The sequence below is a fragment of the Nycticebus coucang genome, chromosome 22 (genome assembly GCF_027406575.1).
Source record: "Nycticebus coucang isolate mNycCou1 chromosome 22, mNycCou1.pri, whole genome shotgun sequence".
In the NCBI taxonomy this organism is placed as follows: domain Eukaryota; kingdom Metazoa; phylum Chordata; class Mammalia; order Primates; family Lorisidae; genus Nycticebus; species Nycticebus coucang.
This window is the reverse complement of record NC_069801.1, coordinates 11,747,988-11,773,461: the sequence shown is the minus strand read 5'-3', so window position 1 is coordinate 11,773,461 and position 25,474 is coordinate 11,747,988. Positions and strand designations below refer to the sequence as shown.

Here is a 25,474-nt window from a genome sequence, read left to right as displayed (position 1 = left end):
AATCTGCCAGTGGGGTCTGGAGCTGGCTGTTCTGTACTGGAGAGAACATCTCTCATCTCAGGTGAGCACTGGGCTTGCCCCACTGTCAGCACTACCCTGGCCTGGCCTTGTGGGCTACCTCCCACATCTTTGCTGGGAAAACACTTTCCCAGAGTGTCGCTTTCTCCCCCCTACCCCACCTACTTCCCAGGCAGGGAGGGCAGGGCTGGGTTGGGCAGGCTGGGCAGGGGAGACCAGCTGGGATGTGTTTGTTTATGGGGTTTTCCTCTCAGACTGGTTCTTTAAACAAAAGGCCTGGGTGGTTGTTGGGGACAGAGCCAAACTCAGCTTCTTGGGGAGCCACTGGGATTCCCACAGAAGATGATAGGGAGCCCTTAGACCCTTCCAGAGCTAGGCGGTCTTAGGAACTGTCAAAGCCCTATGATATAGGACCTATGTCCTCAGTTTACAAAGGAAGAGATGGAGGCTCAGAGGCCTGGGGACATGCCCAGGGGCACACGGCTGGGGAGCAGGGCTAGGTGAGAGACATTCGGCAGAAGAGCTTAGCTGGGGCCTGCACTGGGTGCTGGCAGTCCCTTCCTCCTTCCCTCCACCTGGGTCTTGCTCTCCCTCCCCCAAATCTCAGCCTGTGTTTCTCTCTCTTTCTTCACCAGCTAGCTCCGCCCTCAGCCTTGCCCTTATCAATGTCCCCCAGGCTGGGCATAAACCCCTCATGGCTTCAGCTCCAACATCCAACCCTTGATGATGGGCCATGACAATGACACTTCAGTAGTTCACGTGGGCCAAGCTCTGTTCCCAAAGGCGTTCCCCAAGCTCAGCTAACTTTATCCTCACAACAGTTCTGTGAGGTGAGTACTATATTTATTTATTCTCACTTTGCAGGTGAGGAACCTGAGGCCTAGAGAGGGGAAATAACTTGACCATAGGTAGCACAGCCAGCATTCATACCCAGGCACCTTGACCCTGAAGCCCATGCACTTGACTTCTCCATCATACCCCTTTTCCTCTCCACCCTGGACCTCTGACTTTGGCTTCAGGCTGGACACCTCTCCCAATTTCTTGCGGGCTCCCAGGACAAGGGGATTACTGTACCTGGCTAGTCCCCAGCATAACTCCCATCTCACTCCACCCTAAGGCCTGTCAACTCCATGTCCCCACCCCATTGTCTTGAAGCCCACTGATTCCTGCCATGTCCCCACACTCAGCACGGTAGACTTCGCACACAGTAGGGCCTCAGTGTGTCTTCTCCGAGGGACAAAGTGAATTCCAGCTCAGGAGCCTGCCCTGGGTTCCTAACAGCGCCCTCTGCGGGTCATATCTAGCACTGCCCCAGGGCTTCTCAGTCATCAGTCCCGGCTTGATCCAGAATCACTTAATAACCCCCCTAGGTTTATAGGATTCCTTTCTCCCACCAAGCTCAAAGGACTTTCCCATCTGTGATCTCCCTGGCCAGGGACCAGCCCCAGGAGTGTGGGAGGGCCCAGCATTCATCTCCCCATTTTACAGAGACAAACCAAGGCCTGAAGAGGGATGGGGCGAGCCCCAGCGTGCATCTGGCAGATGCAGAAAAGAACTAAAAGGTGCATTTATCCAGCCCCCTTGGTTACAGACGAACACAGTGAGGTCCAGAGCAGAACAGACTTGCTCAAATTAGTCCTGGGCTAGAACCCTGGTGTCCTATATACCGTCTGGGGCTTTCCCACGACATCAAGATCTCTGCCTGCAGAGACACAGAGCAAAGCCTCAGCCAAGTCATCAAACAGAAGGCACCTCTGTTGTCCCATGTGTACCTCCCACTCCTGCCTACCTCCCAGGAGATGGCGGACGGGGAAGTGCTCATGGTCAGGTAAGACCGGGTGAGACCACGTGAGGCCAGGTAAGGTGATGATGAGAAAATTAGAGCATTGATCCAAACTGCAGATTCCAGAAGGACCCTCACCCCTGTCTGGCATGACACCAACCCAGCAGGAGACTCAGGCCAAGGCTTGACCGTCTGACGGACCAGCATGTTGTATGCTGCCCACATCCGGCCCTGGCTGACCTGTCAGGAGACCAAAGGTGAGAGGAATGGTCAATCAATCTGGCCCTAATTCTCAATTCCTGCCCCCTGTTGACCCCTCCTGGCACTTCCCATGATTTGTCAACTTAGGTATTTATTCCAATGACTTGTCAATGTCTTTCTTCTTTGCCAGACTCTAAGTATTAGCAAACATTTTCTTTCTTTCTTTTTTATTTTTTTTTTGGCAGTTTTTGGCCGGGGCCAGGTTTGAACCTGCCACCTCCGGTATATGGGGCCTGTGCTCTACTCCTTGAGCCACAGGTGCTGCCCAGCAAACATTTTCTGTAAAGAACCAGAGGGTAAATATTTTCAGCTTTGAGAGGCATGCTAGCTCTGTTACAACAACACCACTCTGCCATGGGGAGGCAGAGTAGCCAAAGACAACAGGTAAACAAATGAACAACGATATGTTTCAATAAAACTTTATTTACAAATACAGACCAAGGGGCCATATTTAGACTATGGGCTATAGTTTGCTGACACTTGTTCCAATGTTTGAGACAGCTGGACCACATCTGTTTGCTCTCAGCTGCATCCCATCATTGGGGCGGACAGCACGTTGTAGGCACTGCTTAAATCAATGTTTGATGAACAAAGATGAATGAATGAAACAGGCAAAACTTCTGTGGGTGGGACTAGAAGGTCATGTGTGGTGTGCAGTGATGGAGAGGGAGTGTACCTCTTATGCAAACACCCAGAGGCAGGAATGGGGTGGGGGGACACTGCCTATCCTGAAGCCCCATCAGTTACTGGCTTGGAATCACCCTAGAGGTCAAGATAGAAGGGAATACAGAGAGTCCAAGGGCCATTCCAGCATGGCCATCACCTGGACCCCCCCCCGCCCCCCGTTCCTAGTGTTACTGGGAGGGCTAAACATGACAGGAGAGGAAGGGCCTGAGCACCTGACACACAGGCCTCAGCTGCCATGATTATTTTTAGCACTATTATTAACCCAAACACCTGAAATGGCCCCTCACACTCCCACCAATAGCCCTACCTGGGTCAGCAGGTTCTCCCCCACGGGGGCTGGGTCCTCATAATGACCATGAGAGTGCCTGTCTCTGGAGGCGTTGGGGGACATCTGTCTTAGTGCTGGGGACTCCTCAGCATCTGTTTACACACCAGACTGGAAGCTTCTCCAGGGCAGGGGCTGGGGACAGGGGCTGGTCTTATCCCAGTGTCCCCTGTCCTCAGGAATAGGGCCTAGTAGAGTGTCTGTGTCTCCTCCACTGGACTCAGTGTTTGCCCTTCAGTCTCACCTGTCCCATCTTTTCTGGCTGGTTGTGTTGGGAGGACTCCAACTTGATGTCCAAATCCAGCTGGAAGCCTCCAATCCTGAGCCTGGAACGGAGAGGGTGCCTTCCACGGTCAGCCTGGGACTTTCTCAGGCTCCTAGAAAGGCCCCAAGCTGTGGGGACGTCCAGGCAGGTCCAGGACAGCAAAAGTAGCACCTGAAAACTCCAGGTCAGAGGGTCCTATTGTGTGGAGTTCCAGGCCCCTCTGTTCCTTTCCTGGGTCTCAGTCTTGACAATAGGAGTGAGGACCAGGTGACATCTGACTTCAGGAGTATGGCAGCCTATACAGAGACTTCAGGAAGTTTTTTAAAAGGGCTCAAGCTGGGTGTGGTGGCTCATACCTGGAATTCTAGTAGTTTGGGAGGCCGAGGAGGGCGTATTGCTTGAGCTTAGGAGTTTGAGACCAGCCTGAGCAAGAGCAAGACCCCATCTTTAAAAAATAGCTGGGTGTTGTGGCAGGTGCATGTGGTCCCAGCTACTTGGGAGGCTGAGGCAAGAGGTTTGCTTGAGCCCAGGAGTTTGAGGCTGCTGTGAGTTATGACAAATGCCACTGTACTAAGGGGACAAAGTGAGACTCAGTTTAAAAAAAAAAAGTATATAAATACATAAAAAAAGGGCTCCTTTCTGGGGAGATGATGCCTTGTGGTGCGCATCTTAGAGGAGATGACACCTTTGTGTTAAGAAAAAAAGGCCCTGTCCTGGGGCAGACACAGCCCCAAGTCACAGCTCAAGACTTGGTGATGAGAATATGGACAGGGTTTTTTTTAAGCTGTCACTCTGGGTAGAATCCTGGGGGTGGCATCATCATAGCTCACAGCAACCTTCAACTCTTGGGCTCAAGCAATCCTTTTGCCTCAGTTTTTTCTATTTTTAGTAGAGATGGGGTCTTGCTTTTTGCTCAGGCTGGTGTCAAACTCGTGAGCTCAAGCAATCCACCTGCCTCGGCCTCCCAGAGTGCTAGGATTACAGAGGCGAGCCACCCCACCCAGCCTGGTCAGGGTTTTAGTCTACTTATCCTCGGCTGGACCCCTTTGTGAAGGGTGTGGGGTGCACAACCTTGAGCCATGGCTGAGTCTGAGTTGCCAGCATGGTACTTTCTGGGTTTATTGGCCAGAGGAAGGAAAATAACAGCAGGAAAGAATAACTCTGTCTCAGCCTGCCGCCTGCCGGCCAGCTGCTACATAACAACCACAGCCCAGAGCAAGTCAGGTGAGCCTTTCTCCAGGGGGTTTCCACCTGCCTGCAGAGACCCCGATTGTGGTTAGAATACCAGCCCTCTGGGGATGGTTCTGGCTATCTCAGCCTCCGACATTCATGCTGGTGGGCTCTACACTAGCTCAGTCCTCTTGTTGTCCAGATTGATGCTCACAGAGGAGCAAGGGCTTGCCAAGGTCACACAGCAAATGGATGGCAGAGTAGAGACTAGAACCCAGGTCTCCTGCCTGTTGGCCCAGCCTCTCTGAGGGGATCCTGTCATGAAGCATCCACCACGGGATGGCATTTAGAGATTAATTCAGAGCACCTTGCTCGCCAGGCTGGACACTCCCAGTCCCCTGCATGGTGGTTGTCTCCTCCATCAGACTTGGAGGCACGTGAGGGCTTACCCTTCTCTCCCTCTCCTTAGCCTATCTGACCTAGCTGGTCAGTGGATGAGGCAGGGAACAATCTGACAACCAACTCCAGCTGGCAGTCCCCAGACCTGAGCCTGTGACCAGCCTGTGGCTTTCTTCCTCAGGTCCTGAGGGAAGCCCCCAACCCCTAGTCCCTGGAACCCCAGGGCAGGGCTGGGCCTCCAAAGAAACGGAGAACTCTAATGGGAAACTCACCCAGGCCTCTGCCCTACTGGAGAATGAATGGCGGGAGGTTTGGTTTACAGATGAGAAAACAAAAGATGGGTCTCCCCACTGTTTTTTGGATAAAGACCCGATCCCACTGGGTGAGGGGCCCCACAGGAGCTGGCTCCTGACACCTCTTTCTCTTTTGTGGTCCTCTCCTCCTCCTAGCACGCTGCCCCTTCCTCCCACTTCCAGACCAGCCATAGCTTGCACTGTCTCTTTGCCTCTCTCTGCCAAAACCCACTCATGTGTCAGCAGTGGGTGTAATCACTGTCTCCTCCCCTGGCTGTGCCCACCATGCCCAAGACCACATCAAGTCCTCTTCTACACTCTCAAGGGCTCTTTCCCATTGCTTTCAGGGACAAGATTCTAATGGATCTGGGTCATTATTGGCTTAACACCTGCCTCCCCCATTAGACTGTAAACTCCAATGAGCAGGGACCTGGTGTGTCTCATTCATGCTGTAATCTCAGCACCGGACAGTGCTTGGCACGGAGGAGGTGCTCAGTGAGTATTTGCTTGATGAATGAAAGGTTCAATCAGTCCTGACGTGGGACCTTGGACAAGTCTCACTTTCTTGCATTCATTCAACAAATCTTTATTCAGCATCTTCTATGTATCGTTCTGGGAGTTGGATTCAGATCCAGATTCATCTGGCTCCCAGCTCTGTTCTTTTCTGCTAACAAGCTCTGCCTTTCTAGAGGAGATGTTTGAGGTGTGGGGAAGGGCACCCTCTGCCCACCCTCACCTTCTCTGACTGGACCCCCAGAAGTTGTATATATGCCAGTTTCCTGTGAGCCTCCAAGCATCCCTACCTTCAACCCCCTGTTTTTTTCTTTTTTAAGTAATAGGACAGAGTTTATTGACAGGGAGAAAGATTGATGAGCATGGTAAGCAAAAGATGGGGAAGTAAAAGTGGGGTAACCCCCTCTGCTGCTGGAGCCTCCAGCAGCAGAGGGGGTTCCAAATGGGAAGTCCCCTGAGTCTTCAGTCTAGGGGGTCTACATCCTCCCGACCTTCAAGCCTTTCTGCACACCAAGGCCCCCTGCCCATGCCAATAGCCCACTCAACCTTTAGACTCTGCTTCCAGGGTCACTGTTGCCTGGAAGCCATCCCCACAGCCCTTGGCAGTAGTGACTCTCTTCTCATTTGGCTGGCATGGGGATGCAGCACTGCTCCCCTGACCCTGAGCTATTTATGCCCGCAGCTCCCGCAGTGTCCCCACCCCACCCCCCAGGAATGCCTGGGCAGAGCCTGGTCTGATTCATTGTCATCATGGCTCCCGTTGATTAATCTTGCTCCGGTCAAACCCCGCAGCATCTCCTCTGCACGCTCCAGTGCCCAGATCAGGGCCGGACACTCAGGGCTGATGAATGTCTTCTAACAGGAACAGGCTGCGGGAGTGGGGGCTCTGCCTGGATCCCCAAAATCACGACAGGAGAATAGGATTTGAGGTGTGAAGGGCAAGGCCTGGACACTTTCTCCCCTGGCCACTCACCCATGGGAGACTCCTCTCCCCTACAAATGGGCACAGCAAGGAGGGCCCTGGGGGCAGGCAATGGAAGGTCACAGGGCAGATGGGGTGAGCTGGGAAAGGACAGCCTGCCCGGGGGTGGGGGAGTGGACAACCACACATCTTGGAGCTGTCTGGACATTGTCCGCTTCAGCAGAATTCCAAGGACTGGGAAGGTGAATGTGAGCGTGCAAGGGGAGTGACCCGTCCCTGCATGACCCAGGCTCAGGATGGTGCCAGGGCGGGGCTGACAGGCAGGAGATTTGGATTCTAGTCCCCACTCTGCCTTTGATTTGCCACATGACCTTGGGCAAGCCCCTGGCCCTCTCTGAATGCCAATCAGTACAATGAGAGGATTGAGTTGGTGTGGAAGTGACCAGCATGAATGCCAGAGGCCAGGAGAGCCAGAAGCAGCCCAGCCCAGGCATATCTCAGACTTGATCAGTAAGGGACCCTTCAGCTCAGGCTGAAGGGGGGACACAGTGGAGTCCCCAGACGTCCTCTCCCCTGTGAGCTGGCCTGTCCACTCTGCTGCAGGGGTCCCCCCTCTCTGGCCTCTGTCACCAGAGCTGAGGGCTTACAGCTAGGATCATCAGCAGCTGTGACGGAGTGTCCTGCATCATGGTGAGTCAGAGCCCTCCTTCCACGCCAGATCCAGTCACTCTGCCACAGGAGGAAGAGAAAGGACACCTCTGCCTCCTCAAACCTGAGCCATACAGGACGGGATCCCAGAGCCTGGCCATAGGCAGACCTGCCTTTCCTTCTCCTCCCCCAGGCAGGCACACACCTGGCACTGGGCGAGGCTCCGGGCATCCCTGGTGATCAAGGTCTGTCCCTTCAGCCCTGGTGATCACAGTCTGTCCCTTCAGAGCCACCTTCTCTTAGGCCAGACTTGTGGGGCAGAGTGGGGGGACCTCTCCACGTCTGTGACTGAATACAGCACTGACTTGAGGACCGACACATCTGTCTTATTCGCTCAGGCACATAGTAGGCACTTCATACATATCCACTGAGTGGAGCCTCTCAGGCTTCCCTGTGGGTCAGGGAAGCTGCACGGAGGTAATGATACATCCTCCTTGGGTTCACTGTCATTGTAGCCCCATATACCTACTATGTGCCTGTCATTTTGCATATGTATATTATTTCATTAGCCCTCACAGCAATCCCATGGGGCAAGATTTTTTATTCCCACTTAATGAATGCAAAAGCTGTGGCTCAGGGAGGTGAAGCAACTTGCCCAAGGTCACCCAGCTTGTGTGAGCTAAGCCCTCACTCAGACCCAGGTCCTCTCTCCACCAAGACTGGACTCAGCAGAGGACACTCAGCTTAGAGAAAGAAAAAGAGGTCAGCCAGGTACAGTGGCTCACGCCTGTAATCCTAGCACTTTGGGAGACTGAAGTGGTTGGATTGCTTGAGTTCATGAGTTCGAGACCAGCTTGAGCAAGAGCAAGACCCTGTCTCTACTAAAAATAGAAAAACTAGCTGGGCGTTGTGACAGGCACCTGTAGTCTCAGCTACTTGGGAAGCTGAGGCAAGAGGATCACTTAAGTCCAAGAGTTTGAGGATGCCGTGAGCTTTGATGTCCTGGCACTCTAGCCTGGGCAACAGAGTGAGACTCTGTCTCAAAAAATATATAAAAACATAAAAAATAGGCTTGGCACCTGTAGCTTGGTGAGTAGGGTGCCAGCCACATACACCAAAGCTGGCGGGTTTAAGCCGGCCCCGGGCCTGCTAAACAACAATGACAACTGCGACCAAAAGATAGCCCGGCATTGTGTTGGGGTGCCTGTAGTCCCAGCTACTCAGGAGGCTGAGGCAAGAGAATCGCTTAAGCCCAAGAGTTTGAGGTTGCTGTGAGCTGTGATGCCACGGCACTCGGTACTCTATCGAGGGCCACATAGTGAGAGTCTGTCTCAAATAAATAAATAGGTCAGCACTTACTCCCCAGCCCATCTGCCCTGGCAGAACCCCTGCGCTCAAATCCTGTCCTGCCAGAGGCCTCTACCTCTGCCCCAGGACTCTGCCTCAAACCCTTCAAAACCCTGCTGGGCTCTCACCTGTGAACCACGACACACAGGGATGTGTGAGGATAGAGCAAGATGCAGGCTGGGACCCTGAGTGAGTCCTCAGACTCTGAGTGCTGTCTGCATGGGAAGGTTGGCTAAGGTCCTCTAGACACCAGCCCTAGTTCCTGTGTGTAGAGGCAAGCGTGTATACATGTGTGTACGACTGTCAGAGTGTGTGTGTGTGTGTGTGTGTGTGTGTGTGTGTGTGTGTGTGTGTGTGAGAGAGAGAGAGAGAGAGAGAGAGAGAGATATGGTGTGTGATTGAGGAGGCCATTCTTTCCTCATCCAGGCTTGCTCAGACTGCTCTGCCCAAGACCAGCCCTGAGAGGCAGCCTTGGGGCAGATCCCTCATCCAGCAAGGAGGCTACAAGCGCACTATCCCCACCCTCCGTACCCCACCCCAGGCCAGTGTCGTCCAAATGAGGGACAGTCGAAAGTCGCGGATGTTCACAGCTACAGGCTCTCCAGCAAGACCTCTGACTTCCGGGAGCCTCCGTTTCTTCTGCAAAATGGGCCTAACGGAATTATCCTAATTGTGCACAGCCCAGTGCTGGCTGTCGTGGTTGTTCATGCTGTGCCCTAACGCCAGAATCTCCTCGCTTCCTCTATCCCCTTCCCTGACCTTCAGCCGGGTCACCGCCTGGGCCCCCTACTGCCCCGCCCCGGCCGTGGCAACAGGTGCGCCCCCGCCCCCAGCCGTGCTCCCGGCCCCGCCCGCCCCGCGGTGTCTCCCGCCCCTGGCAGCAGCGGGCGCGGCGCGGGAGGCGGCGGCGCAAGGCGAGCGGGGCGCAGCGGCAGCGGCTGCAGCGGCAGAGGCGACCCGGCGGGAGCGCAGGCCGAGCCGAGAGTGCCCACGCCCTTTCCCCGCGCCCGCCGCCCGCAGCCCCCGGCCCGCGGAGACATGAGCGCCCGGCGGCTCGACGCACCCAAGGCGCAGCGGCGCGGCCCCGCAGCCCCGTGATGGGCTCCTGCGTGTCACGAGGTGAGGGGGCCGCGGGCGGGTAGGACAGGACTCCTGAGGCCGAGGGTGTCGTGTCCCCTCGCTGCTCCAAAGGACTAGGGGGCGAGAGGGGACCCGCCCGTCACGGACCAGCCGCACCCCCAGGGGACGCGGTGCCCGGAGGGGGACCGGGTTGGTTATGGGATGGGGGCCGAGATGGTGCGGGATGGGGGCGGGGGCGCACAGAGACCAAGAAGGTGGAGGTCACCGCATCCCCGCCCCGCCTCGCACTGGCAGGTGCCACGCAGCCAGGCACATCCTTCCCGGTAGCCACACACCCCCTGCCGTGTGCTTGGGAGGGGAGGGAGGCTCTGGCACTTCCTGGCTTCCTTGGGGGACTGGGGCACCTGGACCCATCTCCCTGCCCTTCGCCCTCACCTCAGGGACCTTACCAGCTTACCCTACCCACCCCCCCGCTCTTTCCCTCCCCTTACCACATGGGTTAATATTGGTGAACAGGTTATAAAGAAGGTTCCCCTTCCCCCACCCTTATCCCTAACTCCTCATCCTCACCCCCTTCTTGGTCAGGGGACAGAAATGGTTAGAGGACAGCTGATGTTCCCAGTTACCCTTGGGCCATTCTCTGTCTTTAACCCGGCACCCTCTGCTCTCCCTAAGGTGGTCCCCAGGGAGCTCGAGGGACCTGCTCTTGCCTGGGGACCTGGGGTAGGCAAGGTCTCTTCTGTCTGTGAGTAGAGGGCACAGAGTCTTGCACAGAGGCTGGGGGGTGGGCACGGTGGTCTTTGGAATAGGCTGCTTTCTAACAGGCTGCTGAGCAACATCTTAGCCCAGAGGACAGGCTGGGCTGTTCTCCCACTGGGTCTCTTCACCCCATAGTGAGACATGGGGGGCAGGACTGGAAGTAAGGGTGACTTTGGTCTTGGCCCAGGCTTGCAGACGGAGGCCAAACCAACTGACCCCAATCAGGGTCTTGATGGACCACCACATCCATCACCTTCAGTAGCTTACTCAGATATAGTGGTATGAACTGGTCTTGGGAGGCCTGGGTAGGCCTCATAGAAGACCTCATCACGGGGGGAGTGTTCAGTAAGGAGCACAGCACCCCTCCCTCCGCCATCCTCTGGACTCTAGAGGGTTCTGTTCACTAGTTCATGGCAGACATTCAGATAAGTGGCTCAGGATGTCTCTGGAAGGTGTCAGGAGTAGAATCATGGGGAAGGGTGGGGAAGGAATAGGTCAGGCTGTATCAAATTCTTTTACTCATCCATTAATTGAGCTGATATTAACACGATACCTACTGTGTGCCAGGCACCAGGGGATCTGGATGTTTCCTTAGTCACTGCGTCTGTTCCTCATCACTTGGTTGTCCCGTGCTAGGCAAAGTAGGGACCCAGCTTCAGATGAACTGGACTATGAGCTGAGGACCTATTGAGCACAGGGCAGAGGCCCAAGAGGAGGACATGCCTACTAAGGTCATCCTGTGAGGCTGAGGTCCTCTGACCCGCACCTGGTACTCCCTCCACAGCCCCCCTCTCCCAGGGCTGTTTGAAGTCACACCAGCCAAGACTCATTCTCTCTACCCTTCCTTCTGCAGCCTGGGCTTCCCAAGGGCCACTATGGATCTAGCTGTGTATCCAACTTTGTCCCCTTTCTGAGAGGACAGAGCCACTTAGAGTCTCAACATGCACCCTGGGAAGTTGGATATAGGTAAAAGGAGGGATGAGGACCCACACGGCCAGAAGATTATCGTCCCAGAAACCCTGGTGGCTGAACCAGTGAACCATCTGCCCCTCTAACTGTCAATACTATTCTCTGATAGCTTACAGCTCACCAGGTACTAGTTTAGGCACAAAAATCTAATTTTGGATATATATTAACATAGTATTTGCTTTATAAGTGGGGAAACTGAGGCAGGGGTACTTGAGTGACTTGCCCAGGGCCACATAGCTAGGAAAGAAAAAAGCTAAGATTAAACTATGGCACACTGACTCCAGAGCCTGGGTCCTTAGTCTCAGCACACAGCCAGCTCCCACCCCTGTGGCCTGCACCTGTCCCGTTCTTGTGGCACTGTACCTGGTCCCCACACTTGCACCAGTTGCTGAGGACAGCCCCATGTGCCAAGTGCTTGCCTGGGCCAGGTATGCAGCCTGAAGCTGAGACTGGGGATTGTGAGCCTCACACTGAGCCCTCAGCCTGCACCCAGCAGGGGCCACCCAGCCAAACCCAAAACCCAGGTCCAGCCACATCTGGAGAACCAGCCCATCCCACTCTCCCCACTCCACCATTCACCAGCTCTGTGACCTCCACGAGTCACTTAACCTTGTGTGTATGTTTGTGTTGGTGCTGCCATCTCTAAAACAGGAATTGTAATAGTATCAGTGGGGCAAATTAAGTGGCTTAATTCCTGCGAAACATTCAGCCCCGTACCTGATGTAGTAGGCCTGTATAAGGGTCAGCTATTACTCTCATTTTTTAATTTTTAGTATCACCTATTGGCAGACGGCTAATGCAGATCTTGGCTGGGAAAGGGAACGCTACAGAGAGACCTGCCTTGGGGGAAAAGAAGTGGTTGGTGGACATTCAAGGTGTAGAGGACATCAGGAAAGTGACTGGGACCAGATTAAGGCAACCAATGTTTCCAGGAGCTATTTTGTGTTCATTATCTATTTTTAAGCCACCATTTGTTTTGAGCACTTATCCTGGGCCAGGCTGAGTCTTTGCTCTCCTGACCTAGTTAGTTCTCATTCAACCCTGTAAGGGGGACATGGGGCTCAAAGACAGAATGGTCTGCCCCAGGCCACACAGCCAGACATGGAGGGGCAGAACTTGAATCCAGGTTCCTGTGACCCCAGCGCCCTCTGCTCCCTCATCTCATGACCCCACATAGAGAGAGATCCTGAGTATGTGGCCACTGCTTGAAAAAAAAAAAAAACAAATGTGGGTTAACTCAAAAGATTCCTGTTTGGTTTGGGCTTGGGCACCGGGATCACTGCCACTGCCAGTGGCAATCTGCGTGGAACAAAGAGGAAGTTAATATCTAACCCACCCCCTTCTCTCCAGCTCCAGGGTCTCCAGGGTGTCAGGGCCCACTCCATGCCCTGGGTGCTTTAATTGCTCTGCCTGCCCTCCCCCAGCTCTGTTCTCCAGAACAACCCTTCAGCCTCCTGACCTCACCCTGGGGGTCTCCTTTGCACCAGGCACAGGGGGAGTTGTGAGATCAGAAATTAGAGACTGAGGAATTTCTCCTGAAAGATCAGACATCTGATCATCTCTGGGAGAGGGCACAAACTCTAGGGCAGCAATTCTCAATCTGTGGGTCGCGACCCACAGAAACTGTATTAAAGGATCGCGGCATTAGGAAGGTTGAGAACCACTGCTCTAGGGACTAACCAGAGCCACCCCTGTACCCACAGTACCTAAGTCCTGTCTTGCCTTGCCAGTGAGTAGTCATACTCTGGCATTGGGGAGCCTGAGGGAAGGGTAGCTGGAATCTTGCCCTTCAGGAGCTCACAGTCTGGTGAGAGAGATACTGTTTTATCCTTGGAGTAGTCTGGTGAGGCAGGCAGGACACACACCCTGGGAAACTTGGCCTGAGGACCCTCTCTGGAAGATAAGCACCAGCTAAAGATTGGGGCACATGCTCTGGAGTTTCCTATTCACCTAGGTTTGAACCTTCCATAAGTGACTTAGCCTCTCTGAACCTCATTTTCCCCATCTGTAAAATGGACATAGTAGTACCTACTTTGCAGGGTTGCTGTGAGGGTTGAATGGACAGTGCCTGGCACATAGCAAGTGTCCAGTAAACAGTGGCAGCAATCACTGCAGGCCAGACTTTGCCCATTAGGGCTGGTCAGGGAGTCACCTAATATGGCAGAGGCCAATCTGAGAAGGCTGCCTGGAGGAGGTGGAGCCAGAGATGGAAGAAGTGAAAAGGAGCTGGGGTGTGTGAAAGTCTTGCAGAAGAGCCTGTTGTCTCTCTCTGTTGTAGCTTGGGGATGAAAAGGGACCTCCTTGAGCAGCTCTGAGCTGCACCAACCCACTGATGAAGCTACCATCATGGCCCAAGTGACCCATAAACATGTCCTAGGGAGCAGGGGACACTTAGTCCACTCAAGGCTGGGCCTTTCCCAAGCTCCGTAGCCTGCTCCTACGGCCATGACTCACCAAGTAGGGAGGCCAAGGACTCATCCTTAATGGCCTCCGTCTGCAGAGCCACCAGGGCAAGCTCCAGCCCTGGGGACAGAACCAGAGGAGTGGCTGACTGAGACCGGTCCCATTGTCCAAAAGGAGAAACTGAGGAGTGGAGCAGCTGTGGCTTAAGAAGTTCTTTGTCCCCACTACAGCCCTTACTGGATAGGGATTATGTCCCAGACAAGAATCTGCAGCTCACAGGGTCCAAGGTGCAAGGCCACAGCCCAGAGCTGGCAGTGAGAAGTTGGGATTTAAACCCAGGGCAGTGATTATAGGAGGAATACCCTGGACACTGCAATCTCTTCAGAGCCAAGGACAGAGCCTGGCTGGTCTCAGCCGGGCAGTGCACACTTGAGCAGTGGTGGGCTGAGGGACTGTGTCATGCATTCAGCCACAGGTGTCCTGAGAAGCTGAGAGGAGATGCCCATGGCTGGCCTGCGAGGGGCCTCACAGGGACTTTGGACCCAGGTCACAGTTATTGCTCCCTGCGTGGTTTCAAGAGGTTTACGCTCTCTGGGCTACCAGGGAAGATCAGGGTTAAACATAGGCCCCCTCTGCCCTCCTGGGGTGTGGAGCCCTGGGAAGCACTCTAGAGGGAGATGGCAACTATGTGACTAATGGGCTGGGGCAGGGAGCCCCAAAGAAGAGCTCACAGAGCTGGATATCACTTATGCAAGTAGGAAGAGCCTGAGACTGCTGCGGGCTCACCAAGGAACAGCAAAAAAGACTAGTATGTGAACTTGGCAGAAAGAGGGGTTTAAGTTAGATATCAGGAGAAACATTCAGGTTAGACTCTGAAGCAGAGAGACAAGGAGCTGGCATCCTCGTCAGGAAGGCAGGAAGCATCCTTGATAAACAGAGGAGAAGCTCTGGCTGAAGGCAGAGGGATGGAGGAGACATCTGGATGACACCCCTCTCCTTGAATAATCAAGATGGCCCTCTCTAGGTCGCCATGGCAACCAGAAGCCTGTCCCTCCCATGGACAGAGGAAGTGGGGGGAGGGAGCAGATCTGAAAAAGGGGCTCAGACCTTGAAGTCAAGACAGTAGGGTGTAGAGTGGGAAGAAAGGGGTTGCCCCTGACACCTCCCTTGGGAGAGGGAGGCAGCCACAAGAACAAGGGCCAGCAGTCCCTTCGGGCTGCCCCCAGCCCCCACCCCACATGAAACTCTGTGTTTTTCCAGTTGCTGGTGGTGACGTGGCCACCAGTCCCAGCTGGGTGAAGAACAGCCTGTGATTTCACCCTGGGCTGGTTCATTACCTGATGTCTCCATGACAACCAGCCCGTGACATCATAGGGCCAAAGTCCACAGGGGGAGCAGGCAGCTTTGGAGCTTTAGCAGAGGCACTTGCACCCCAACTGAGGTGGGGGCCAGGAGTCCTCCAACGAATGACCACCTCAACGAATGACCTTGTTTGAGTCATGTCTTCTTCAGGCTTTGACATACTACCAGCCTCCTCCTGGTCAAGCTCACTCTCTGGCCTGTGGCCAGAGAGCTTTAAAGCAGCTTCGGGTGATGGTCAGGGGCCTAGAAATATTTCAGCACCTCTAAAAGTTCCTGGGGCAGCCTGTAGCCAGTGCCACCCTTTTCACACCTTGATGACATGTGACATGCAGAATATCTATAACCTCAAGATTAATATTAGAGACTTAAAACTTTTTTGACTGGACTTATAGGAATAAATGTATTTTGCATCATACCCCTGTACACATACCCAGAACATATTCTTACCATTTATGTGTGTGCACGGACATGTGTGACTGTGCAGTGTGCAATGTCAACAAAGCTTCAGGCAATGATACCCCAGCTCTGCAGTGGGCTCTGATATTTTATATTCTATTCAACTCTATTCTTTTTTGAGACAGGGTCTCACCCTGTCACCCAGGCTGGAGTGTAGTGGCTGGATCATAGCTCACTACAGCCTCGAACTCCTGGGCTCAGACGATCCTCCTTGCCTCAGCCTCCAAAGTAGCTGGTACTAAAGGTGTGCATCACGATACCCAGCTATCTGGGAGGAAAGAGCTCCAGATGGAGGGAGGGAGCCAGTGCAAAGGCCCTGAGGCAGGAGTGTGCTGGACACATCTGAGGAACACCCAGGAGGGTGAGAGAAAGGAGTGTGATGAGGAATGAGGTAGGCCAGGGGGCCACAGGTCTCCCAGAGTAGCATGTGTGAGTTCTCTGGGGAGTCACTCAGGGCCTCACAACTACAGAGGGAGCTCTGACCTGGCTTGACCTCTTCCATTCCCTTCCCTATTCTGCTCTTCTCTTAAAGTGGTCCACCCTACAGCCTTTTAGGGCCTGGAACCTCTTTCCCTGCAAGCATCTCACTCAGCAGGTATTAGCAAGCCCCAAATATAGCCCCTTTCTCCTTCTCTGCTTGACCCTTGAAAAACTCACAGTCCTTGCCACGGCAGTGGTATTCACCCCACCCTGCAGTCTCCTGCTGGTCATGCAGACAATCTAATAAGTCCTTTCCTTCGCAGGCATCTGGATTTCTGTGGGTGATTCTCTAGGGAACACCCTCATTTAGTAGTGTGTGGGGAGAACTAGGCAGTCTGAGTCAGGAGTGTGGCTGATGACTGGGGTAGCAGGGCCTCCACCTTGGAGAGGGGTCTGCTCCCTCCAGCCTATGCAGAGTAGCTTGCCGAAAACACAGGGTCCACAATGCCACTTTGTTCTTCGTTTTGGATACTGCTAGACAATTTCTGAAGAACAAGAACAGTCTCTCTCCCTCAGCTGCCCATTTTACAGATGAGAAAGTACAAGCTTGGAGAGATGAAGGCACCAGGTCAAGGTCTCAGAAGTGATAAAGGGCAGGGCTGGGGTTTGAACTGGACAGTCTGGCTCCAGACCCTTACTAGCTGACTTTGGAGCAGTTCCTCGGAAGCAGACCCCTGAGATGAGGATTTGGGAAGGATCTTCCCAGAGGAAACCAGTAGGGGACAGGATGAGCTAGACAGAGGAGACCAGCCATGCAAGGGTGTGGTCTCAGACACAATCCTTGCCTGATCCTGCAGGAGACTCTGGGTGTCAGTAACAATGAATTTTCAGCTGGGTGTAGTGGCTCATGCCTGTAATCCGAACACTTGGGGAGGCTGAGGCAGGCGGATCTCCTGAGCTCACTGAGTTCGAGACCAGCGTGAGTTAGAGCAAGACCCCTGCCTCTAAAACTAGCTAGGCATTGTGATGGGTGCCTGTAGTCCCAGATACTCAGGAGGCTGAGGCAAGAGAATCACTTGAGCCCAGGAGTCTGAGGTTGCTGTGAGCTATAACGTTATAGCACTCTACCCAGGGCAACAAAGTAAAACTCTGTCTCAGAAAACAAAACAAAACAAAAAACAAAAAACCCACTGAATTTTCTGACCCCAGCAAAGAAGCTGGGTGGGGTCCTGCACCTGCTGTCATTGGGTTGCTCTGGGTGGGCCCAACAGAGATTCCTAGGTATTTCCACCTCCAATGTCCCGGGGGCAGCCCACATAGAAAAAGTCACAGGGTCTCCTCTCCACCTTGGAGAGGAGTTTGCTCCCTCCAGCCCATCCACGGTAGCTTGCCAAAAACACAGGGTCCACAATGCCTCTTTGTTCTTCGTTTTGGATACTGCTAGACAATTTGTGACAAATAAAAACAGTCTCCCTCCCTCAGTTGCCCATTTTACAGATGAGAAAGTAGAAGCTTGGAGCAAAGCACCTGGGTTGTGGGGAGGGGCAGAAAACAGGTGAAAGAAACCCAAAGACTTGGGTGGAGCAGCCATGCTGCTCCCTAACCCCCAGTGACACAGTCTGGCTCGGAGCGTGAAGCCCGAGTGCTGCTGGGCAGAGTGGAGCACAGGAGCTGTGCTGCCCAGGGAGAGTGGCAAGGCCATGGGAAGGTGGAAGGGGCAGATCTGGAATGGACGTCCAGCTGATTGGATGGCACTGGGAAGAACAGGTGATGGCGGGACTCCGAGGAGACTCCCAGAGTTGTAGCTGGTGCAGTGGGGTGGATGCTTGCATCATTTTCTAAAATTGGGGAAAGAGGGCAAGATGGCTGTGGGTTTGAGGTTCTGTTTTGCCCATGTTTTCTTGCTATGCCCATTGGGTATCCATGCAGGGAGGTGGAAATTCAGCTGGGAGCTCAAGGGAGGTGTCGGGGCTGGATGTGCGTGCCTGGTGCCATCAGCCTGCAGGTGTGACCAGGGCAGCGCGTGGAGAAGGATCGGAGCAGAGGTGTGAGGTTCGGGACACCCTGGGAGCAGCCAGAGAGGCAGGAGGGGTGGGGAGGAGCTGGAGAGTGTGGCCGAAAGGGCGACAGGCTGGGCAGCATCCTGCAGTGCTGAGAGTCCAGGAGACAGGGCTAGAGCATTCTCCACTAGCCTTGGCCTCTTGCAGGCTTCTGGCAGGTTGGCAGGGCCATCTCGTGAAAGCCTGCTTGGATTGGGCAGAGGAGAAACTGGGAGATGAGGAGGCAGAGGTCATGTGTGACTGTCTATGCTGTGAAGCGGGAAGCAGTGGCCAGAGGTTTTTAAAAGTCAGGAGATGCTTGGGCTGCTTGGATGCTGGTGGGTGCTCCAGGGCTCTGAGGTGCTGGAGCCCGTCCCTGCCCTTCACCCCAAGATCTGCTGAGGAGAGTGGAGAGAGGATGCAGGAGGTGACCTTGCAGCATGTGAGATCCTGATGGGACGCTTCCAGGCTGATGGGGTTGAGAGGAGAAAGAGCAGGGACAGGCTCCAGCCTCTATATGGTCTTGGGTGGAGTGGGGACGGCTCTTCCTTTGTGACAGGAGGGAAAGGAGATGATGTGGGCAAAGGTGCGAGCAGGGTGGTGATTTGGGGTAAAAAATCTGGGTGGCGCCCTCCCAGGGCTTCTGGACCCAGTGAGGACTGGGGAGGGCCAGTTGTGGGGCACCGCAGGGCACAGGTCTGAGAAAAGACCTGGTGAAGCCGGCGACCTGGCAGGAGGGAAGCTCCTCAGGAGACGGAGAAACAGGATGCGGGCAGTGTCCTGTACGAGGCCAATGACTTCCTCCAGTGACATTCAGCTCCCAAGGTCCAGGCTCAGAGCAGGAGGCTTAGAGGTAAAGGCATCTGCCAGAGGAGCTCGGAGGACAGGCTGGGCCAGAAGGGAGGCCGGGGTATGAGGAGCTAGCGGGAAGGAGAAGTAGATTGGAGGTTCCCACGAGGTCAGGAAATGCTGAGCATGAGCGCTACAATTAGTGGAAATGGGGGGAAAAGAAGTTGGGGCCAGTAATGCCCACCACTGAGGGGAGCAGGCAGGAGGCCATCTGGCCGGACCCCTCCCCCACTGTGGACGCGGATCTGTTTGCTGTAAAATGATGGTGGATAATAAGACAAAGCCTGTCTCATAGGCCTGGCTTGAACACACTTTGTAAGCAAGAGAGGGCTGTGGTATCTAGGTTCCTCCCATCTTTCTTATTTCCAGATCTGTTCACAAGTGCCCACAAGGACGGCCCCATGCCCCAGGGCATGGACCCTCTGAACCCAGACCTGCCCTCTGGCCACCCACCCACCATTGCTCCAGACCATGTCACTGGCAAGGTAACAGGTCATGCCTCATCCCTGCTCCTGCCTGTGCCCTGATGACCACCTGTCCCCTACAGTTCTTCACAGGGAACAGACACCATTTCAACCTTCTTCTTCCTGCCGACCCCAGCTTCTCCCTGTAGGATCAGGGGCCACTGAGGTTTGCATTGAGCAGAATGAAGGTCCAGACAGAACAGAGCATTTGGGGATGGGAAGAGGCCTGTTTAAAAAAGGCTGTCCAGCCTGAAGGGATTCCTGTCCAAATGAGCTTAGCCTTGCAAGCAACACATTCTGCTACCAGCCCAGACACCTTAGCAGCTTCAGGAATAAAAGGAATGGAATTCTCCATCCAGATAAGTTAGGAAGATGTTGCCAGGGGCCCCCAATCCTGGTGCCTAATTTCTACTCTTGCCCCGGGGCTGTGGCTTGAACCTGCCAGTTGGTAATAATTACTTTCCTCTGCCCAAGCACATACCAGCGGCTAAGCACCTTGCCTACCTTAAGTCTTTTATGCTCCACCACAACGGGTGAGGTAAATGACATTGTCACCATTTTATGGAGGAAGAAACTGGTGTTCTGGGCTGCGAAGGACAGTTTAGGATGCCCAGCTAGGAAACCGCGAAGTGGAAACCCAAACCCAAGTCTGCCCTTAAAGCTGCACCTGCTCCCTCTCCTCCCAGCCACCATTGCCCCTCCTGTCTCTGCATGCCAGGGACGCCAGCACAGGGCCCATGAGCGGGCAGACCCTGACCTCATGAAGCACCAGGAGGCTGACCCCACCCCCACCAGGCTCCAGGCCTCATGCCATCTGCAGGCACAGTGGGCCCTGCCTGAGCCTCTTCCCCGTCTTGTTTCAGGACAAACAGATGGATTTCTGTTGGGATCCTTGGCAGGTCAGTGCACTTGCCTGTCCCCTAGTCTGGCCAGCCCCAGCTGACGCCATTGCCCTTCCCTGTGCTGCACCCAGCCCAGCCACACTGTCCTGCCAGTCCTAAGAGAGGCAGGCCCGAGGGGAGGGGGCCTGAGGACAACTGTGGGGATGGGGGCGGTGGGAGTTGGTGGTATCTGTCTGGCTTTACCTGGCCCAGAGGACCTGGGGCGGGCTGCTCATGGGGAATGGTCATGCTGGGGGAGGGCATCTGGCAGTCTGCCCCATCCTGCCACCCCTCCTTCCTTCTCTAGAGGTGCTTCCAGTCCACCAATGGCTACCTGTCCAACTCCAGATCCTGCTCCAGCAACTACAACGTGGCAGCCCTGGCCACATCGTCCCTTGTGGGTAGGTTCCAGCTACCCCTCTTGTGCGTGGCACCCCCTGCGTCCCCCACCCCCCACCTCCCAGACGCTAGCTGTGGGAAGAGCAAAGGTGAGTTGCAGCTGGGGGGATCACAGCCCGTTCCTAAATGCCAGACTCTGGGTCAGCGCAGGGGTCAGTGACTTAGGGTTCCTGCTCCATGGGTTACATTGTTGGGTTCTCAAGAAGCTTTGAGAGGGTGGGCCAGAGTGTTCAGATGTCTGTCTGGCATGGTACCCCCACCTCTCTGCCAGTCGCATCACCTTCAGCTGGGTTCCCTGGACACAAAGCTAAGACACCTGGAGCAGCTGGGGCACGGGCAGGCTGGCCAGGAGAGGGGATCTTGCTGTCTACCATGACATCCGCTCCAGGTGGCCCCAACATGGCCTTCCAGGCTGGCGTTCTCAGATCACCAGCCTTTCTGTCATGGCCTTGCTCCAGGCCCTTCAGCCCTTTCCAGTACCCCACAGTGCTCTGCAGAGAGCCCCTTTCGGCCCTGCCTGTCCCCATGGGCCTGTGCTGTTTCCTGCACCTGAAACGCCTTCCCTCCCTTCACTTGCGGTAGAATCTGTTACCTCCAGGGCAGTGCCTGTGGCTCAAAGAAGTAAGGCGCCAGCCCCATATGCCAGAGGTAACAGGTTCAAATCCAGCCCCGGCCAAAAACTGCAAAAAAAAAAAAAAAAGTGTTACCTCCAAACACCATCTCTGATGGCCAGCACTCCCAAACTGGGAGTTCCCAGCCCCCACCCCCATCTTTCCTCCTCACCCCCACCTTTCCCATTTTCTCAGAGCTCTAGTTTCCCTGGTGGAGACCCCAACTTTTTTTCTTTTTCTTTCTTTCTTTCTTTCTTTTTTTTTTTGAGGCAGAGTCTCACTATGTTGCCCTCAGTAGAGTGCTGTGGCGTCACAGCTCACAGCAACCTCCAATTCTTGGGCATAAGCGATTCTCTTGCCTCAGCCTCCCAAGTAGCTGGGACTACAGGCACCTGCCATCATGCCCAGCTATTTTTTTGTTGCAGTTGTCATTGTTATTTAGCTGGCACGGGCCAGGATCGAACTTGACAGCCTTGGTGTATGTGGCTCGCATCATAACCACTGTGCTACGGGCACCGATCCTAGACCCCGACTTTCTTAAATCTTGCCGTTCCTCACATCGTGGCTTTGGAGATGACTGGTGACTTCCAGCCAGCTCTGTGTTCCTTCCCAGCCTTGGTTAATGGAGATTCTGGATCATTCCTGACAACTCCTCCCCTATCATCATCCACAGCACCAGTGGGTCTACTCTTGTCCTGTGCCTACCCCTGTCTCTTGCTGGGTCCCTGCGATGGCCCTAAACCTCTAGTCAGGGTGCTCTTTCTAAATTAGGCTCTACCCTGTCACTCTCCTCCCATTTCCCTGCTGTGGCTCCCCATGGCTGCAGGACCATCTATACCCTCCGCATGGCTCTCTCAGTCCCCAGTCCTGGCGTGGCCTCTTGTCTCACCCCTGCGGGTCCTGGACTCAGACCAGATGCTTCCAGGCCTTCGTCCTCCTCTCATCCTTGAAGTAGCTTCCAGTTTTGCCTCCATCTGTCCAAACCCAGCCCACTTTCCAAGCCCAGTGCTAGGCCCCCTCTTCTCTGCCTGCTCCACTCCACCAGGTGTTACCCTCAGTAGGACTGGCCCCATCGCAGAGATGCCCTCTCAGAGCATGTTAATGAATGGATCACAGGGAAGGGTGGGGGATCATGAGCGATCCTTGAGTGCATCTCCTTGGGCAGAAGGGTCTGAACTTGGTCAGAAAGGGAGTGAGGGATGTGGCTGGTCTTGGGAGAAGTAGCCAGGGGGTAGGAATACTGACCAGGAGAAGGATACCGGGGGCGGGGGCACGCCTTCCAGTGGGGGGAACATCGAGTATGGGGGCCACAGAGCTTGGGGAGCACGGGGCAGGCTGGGTACGAGGTGCTGGCTACACATGGGGAATTGGTAGGTACAGGCCACTGGAGAGGTGCAGGCACAGCGTCGGTGCAGGGCCTGTGTCAGGGCAGTTGCCCAGTGCTCTCCATGCCCCTAGGGGTGGTGCAGAGCATCAAGGACCACATCACAAAGCCCACAGCCATGGCACGAGGCCGCGTGGCCCACCTCATCGAGTGGAAGGGCTGGAGTGCCCAGCAGTCCGGCTGGGAGCAGTCCCCGGCCGAGGATGAGCATTACTGCTGCCTCCCAGACGAGCTGCGTGAGGCCCGTTTTGCTGCAGGTCAGTATGGGGGTTAAGGGGGACTTGCTGGGGCTCTACAGGGGTGAAGTTGGGTCCTCAGGGGACATAGATAACCCTGTGGGCAGGGGAAAAAAATTACATAATGTGGACAGGGCATTAAGTGGGCACTCTTGGTCACTGGGGCATGGATGGGCATCCTGGTGGGGCCCACCGTCCAGCCTGTCCTGATGCCAGCTTGTTCCAGCACTGAGGCCCTCTGCCCATGCCCCCATTGGAGCTAGGCCTTGCTGTCCCCTCAGGAGTTGCTGAGCAGTTTGCCATCACAGAGGCCACACTGAGTGCCTGGTCCTCACTGGACGATGAGGAGCTTCACCTTGAGACCAGCCCCCAGGACGTCATCCAGCTTCAGGGTACAGCCAGTGGGCACCAGGGCGGGGTGGGCGGAACGGCACTGAGCCCAGATATCTGCTCTACCACCAAATGCAGTGTGACCTCGGGAAAGCTCCTTCTTGCCCTCTGCCTTAGTCTCTTCATCTGTAAAATGGGACCAGTCGTCCTTGCCCTGCGGGTATGGTACCACGCGCATACTGGAGAGAAATCCATGGTGGATACTGTGAATTAAGTGCTACTGTGCTGAGGGCTTACACGTGGGATTTCATATAATCCTCACGACAACCCTAGGGAGCAAGTCCTGTTGTCCCCATTTTACAAATGAGGGAACTGAGGACTGAGAGGTTCAGAAATTCGCCCCAGAAGACACAGCTAGAAGTGTCAGAGCCAGGACCTGAAACTCCAGGCACAACCAATGCCTTTCTAGAACCGCAGTTACTACTGAGGGCTCTGAGGAGCCTGGGTCCTGGGTGCATTTAACCTTCCCTCTGACCAGGAGGTGAGGGGCAGGGAGGGGACAGAGGCCCAGGGAAACACTGGTTGGCCCCATTTTCAGGGCACGCAAGCTGGCTCTGAGCCTATTCTTTTTTTTTTTTTTTTTTTTTGTAGAGACAGAGTCTCACTGTACCGCCCTCGGGTAGAGTGCCGTGGCCTCACACGGCTCACAGCAACCTCTAACTCCTGGGCTTACGCGATTCTCTTGCCTCAGCCTCCAGAGCAGCTGGGACTACAGGCGCCCGCCACAATGCCCGGCTATTTTTTGGTTGCAGTTTGGCCGGGGCTGGGTTTGAACCCGCCACCCTCGGCATATGGGGCCGGCACCCTACTCACTAAGCCACAGGCGCCGCCCTCTGAGCCTATTCTTAACAACTCTGCTTACTGCCTCAGGAGGAAACTGTGCTCAGAGAGGGAGGGTGACTTGCCAAAGATCACACAGCTCAGCAGTGACACAGTGGGATGTGGAGCGGGTCTTCTGTTCTCTGCTCTCCCCCACACACCCCAGAGGGTGAGGAGCAGGATCCAGGAGGGCATCCCCCCCATTGCTTTTCCAGACCTGGAGAGCCTCTACCTTCAGGACAGCCTCCCGAGCGGCCCCTCACAGGATGACAGTCTTCTGGCCTTCTCCCCCCTCCTCTCCTCCAGTGGCTGGCCCTCCCCCGAGGAGCTCCCCGTCACACCTGGCAGCCCTCAGCCCCCGAGCCCAGCACAGCAGCATCAGCAGCGGCTGCCAGGGGCCCTGGGGCCTGAGGGTGGGGCCCAGCCTCCGGGCTCTCTCCCCTCGGTGGACAGCAGCTCCCTCTGGGAGGAGGAGGATGAGGTGTTCTACAACTGAGGCCTGGGTCCAGCGCCTGCGCACACCATGACCTTGCCTGGTGGGCAGCTCAGGCATATCAGGACCCAAGAGTCCAGGGCAGGATATCTCTTGACCTGTTGGGGCAGGCAGAGGTTGGCCAGGGAGCCAGCACTCCTGTGGACCTCTCTGTGCCTCAGTGGACCTGACCCGAGGGGCCTGGAGCCATAGCCCCCTCCTCCCTTCGTTACTTGGCTCAGGTGGGCATCTTCCCAGTGGGATATCTGCCTTCAGGGAGCTCAAGGACTGTCTGCGGTCACCAGGGCATCTGCCCCAGGAAAACAGACACAAGGCCCCCAGGCGGACACTGGAGTGGGGCCTGGACCCTGGGACTCAGTCCCCCCCCCCAACCTTCTGTGTATCTACCCCCATCAAAGCGGGGGTAGCCACTTCTGGTAGCTAAGTGTCACTCCTCAGCTCCTCACGAGGACGTCTGTCTCTCCGAGTGTCTGTCTGACCCTTACTCTCCTCGGTGCCCATGCCCCCCACTCTGGGAGCTTACTCCCCTCCTCCCCCCCCTCCTATCTCCCTCAAGGTTCTCTGAAGACATTAAAGTGGTGGATTCACCTGGATGAACTTGGCTTGCTCTTTTCTGGGGAAGGCCTAACCTTGGGCCCCTGGGGAGGGGGTCCAGAGGAACTTAGGGGAGGACCCCAGCCTCTAACCCAGAGTTGGCAGACCTGCTACCATCCAGCCAGGAGGGGCCCCATGGAGGATGCCTAAGGGTCTGTGGACTCCCCAAGGAGCCACACCAGGGATCCCATTTTATCAGCAATGGCTCAGCCCAGAAGGGGACCAGAACTGGGTG

General features: G+C 55.2%; 1 protein-coding gene across 4 annotated transcripts; it reads left to right on the top strand.

The window, feature by feature from the left end:
• Positions 1-9,523: 9,523 nt before the first annotated feature.
• FAM131C (family with sequence similarity 131 member C) lies at positions 9,524-25,238 on the top strand. Of its 4 annotated transcripts, none has more exons than XM_053577224.1 (8): positions 9,532-9,750; positions 17,691-18,972; positions 19,338-19,453; positions 20,296-20,331; positions 20,621-20,714; positions 22,782-22,964; positions 23,225-23,335; positions 24,368-25,238. In XM_053577224.1, the coding sequence occupies exons 3-8, from the start codon at positions 19,370-19,372 to the stop codon at positions 24,646-24,648; spliced, it is 789 nt and encodes a 262-aa protein (XP_053433199.1). In that variant the 5' UTR covers positions 9,532-9,750; positions 17,691-18,972; positions 19,338-19,369; the 3' UTR covers positions 24,649-25,238. The 4 variants fall into 4 exon arrangements, with proteins under 4 accessions (XP_053433198.1, XP_053433199.1, XP_053433202.1 ...); XM_053577227.1 differs by lacking the exon at positions 9,532-9,750 and having other exon boundaries at positions 15,813-17,847; positions 18,010-18,972; XM_053577225.1 differs by lacking the exon at positions 9,532-9,750 and having other exon boundaries at positions 15,813-18,125; positions 18,288-18,972.
• The last annotated feature ends 236 nt before the right edge of the window (positions 25,239-25,474 follow it).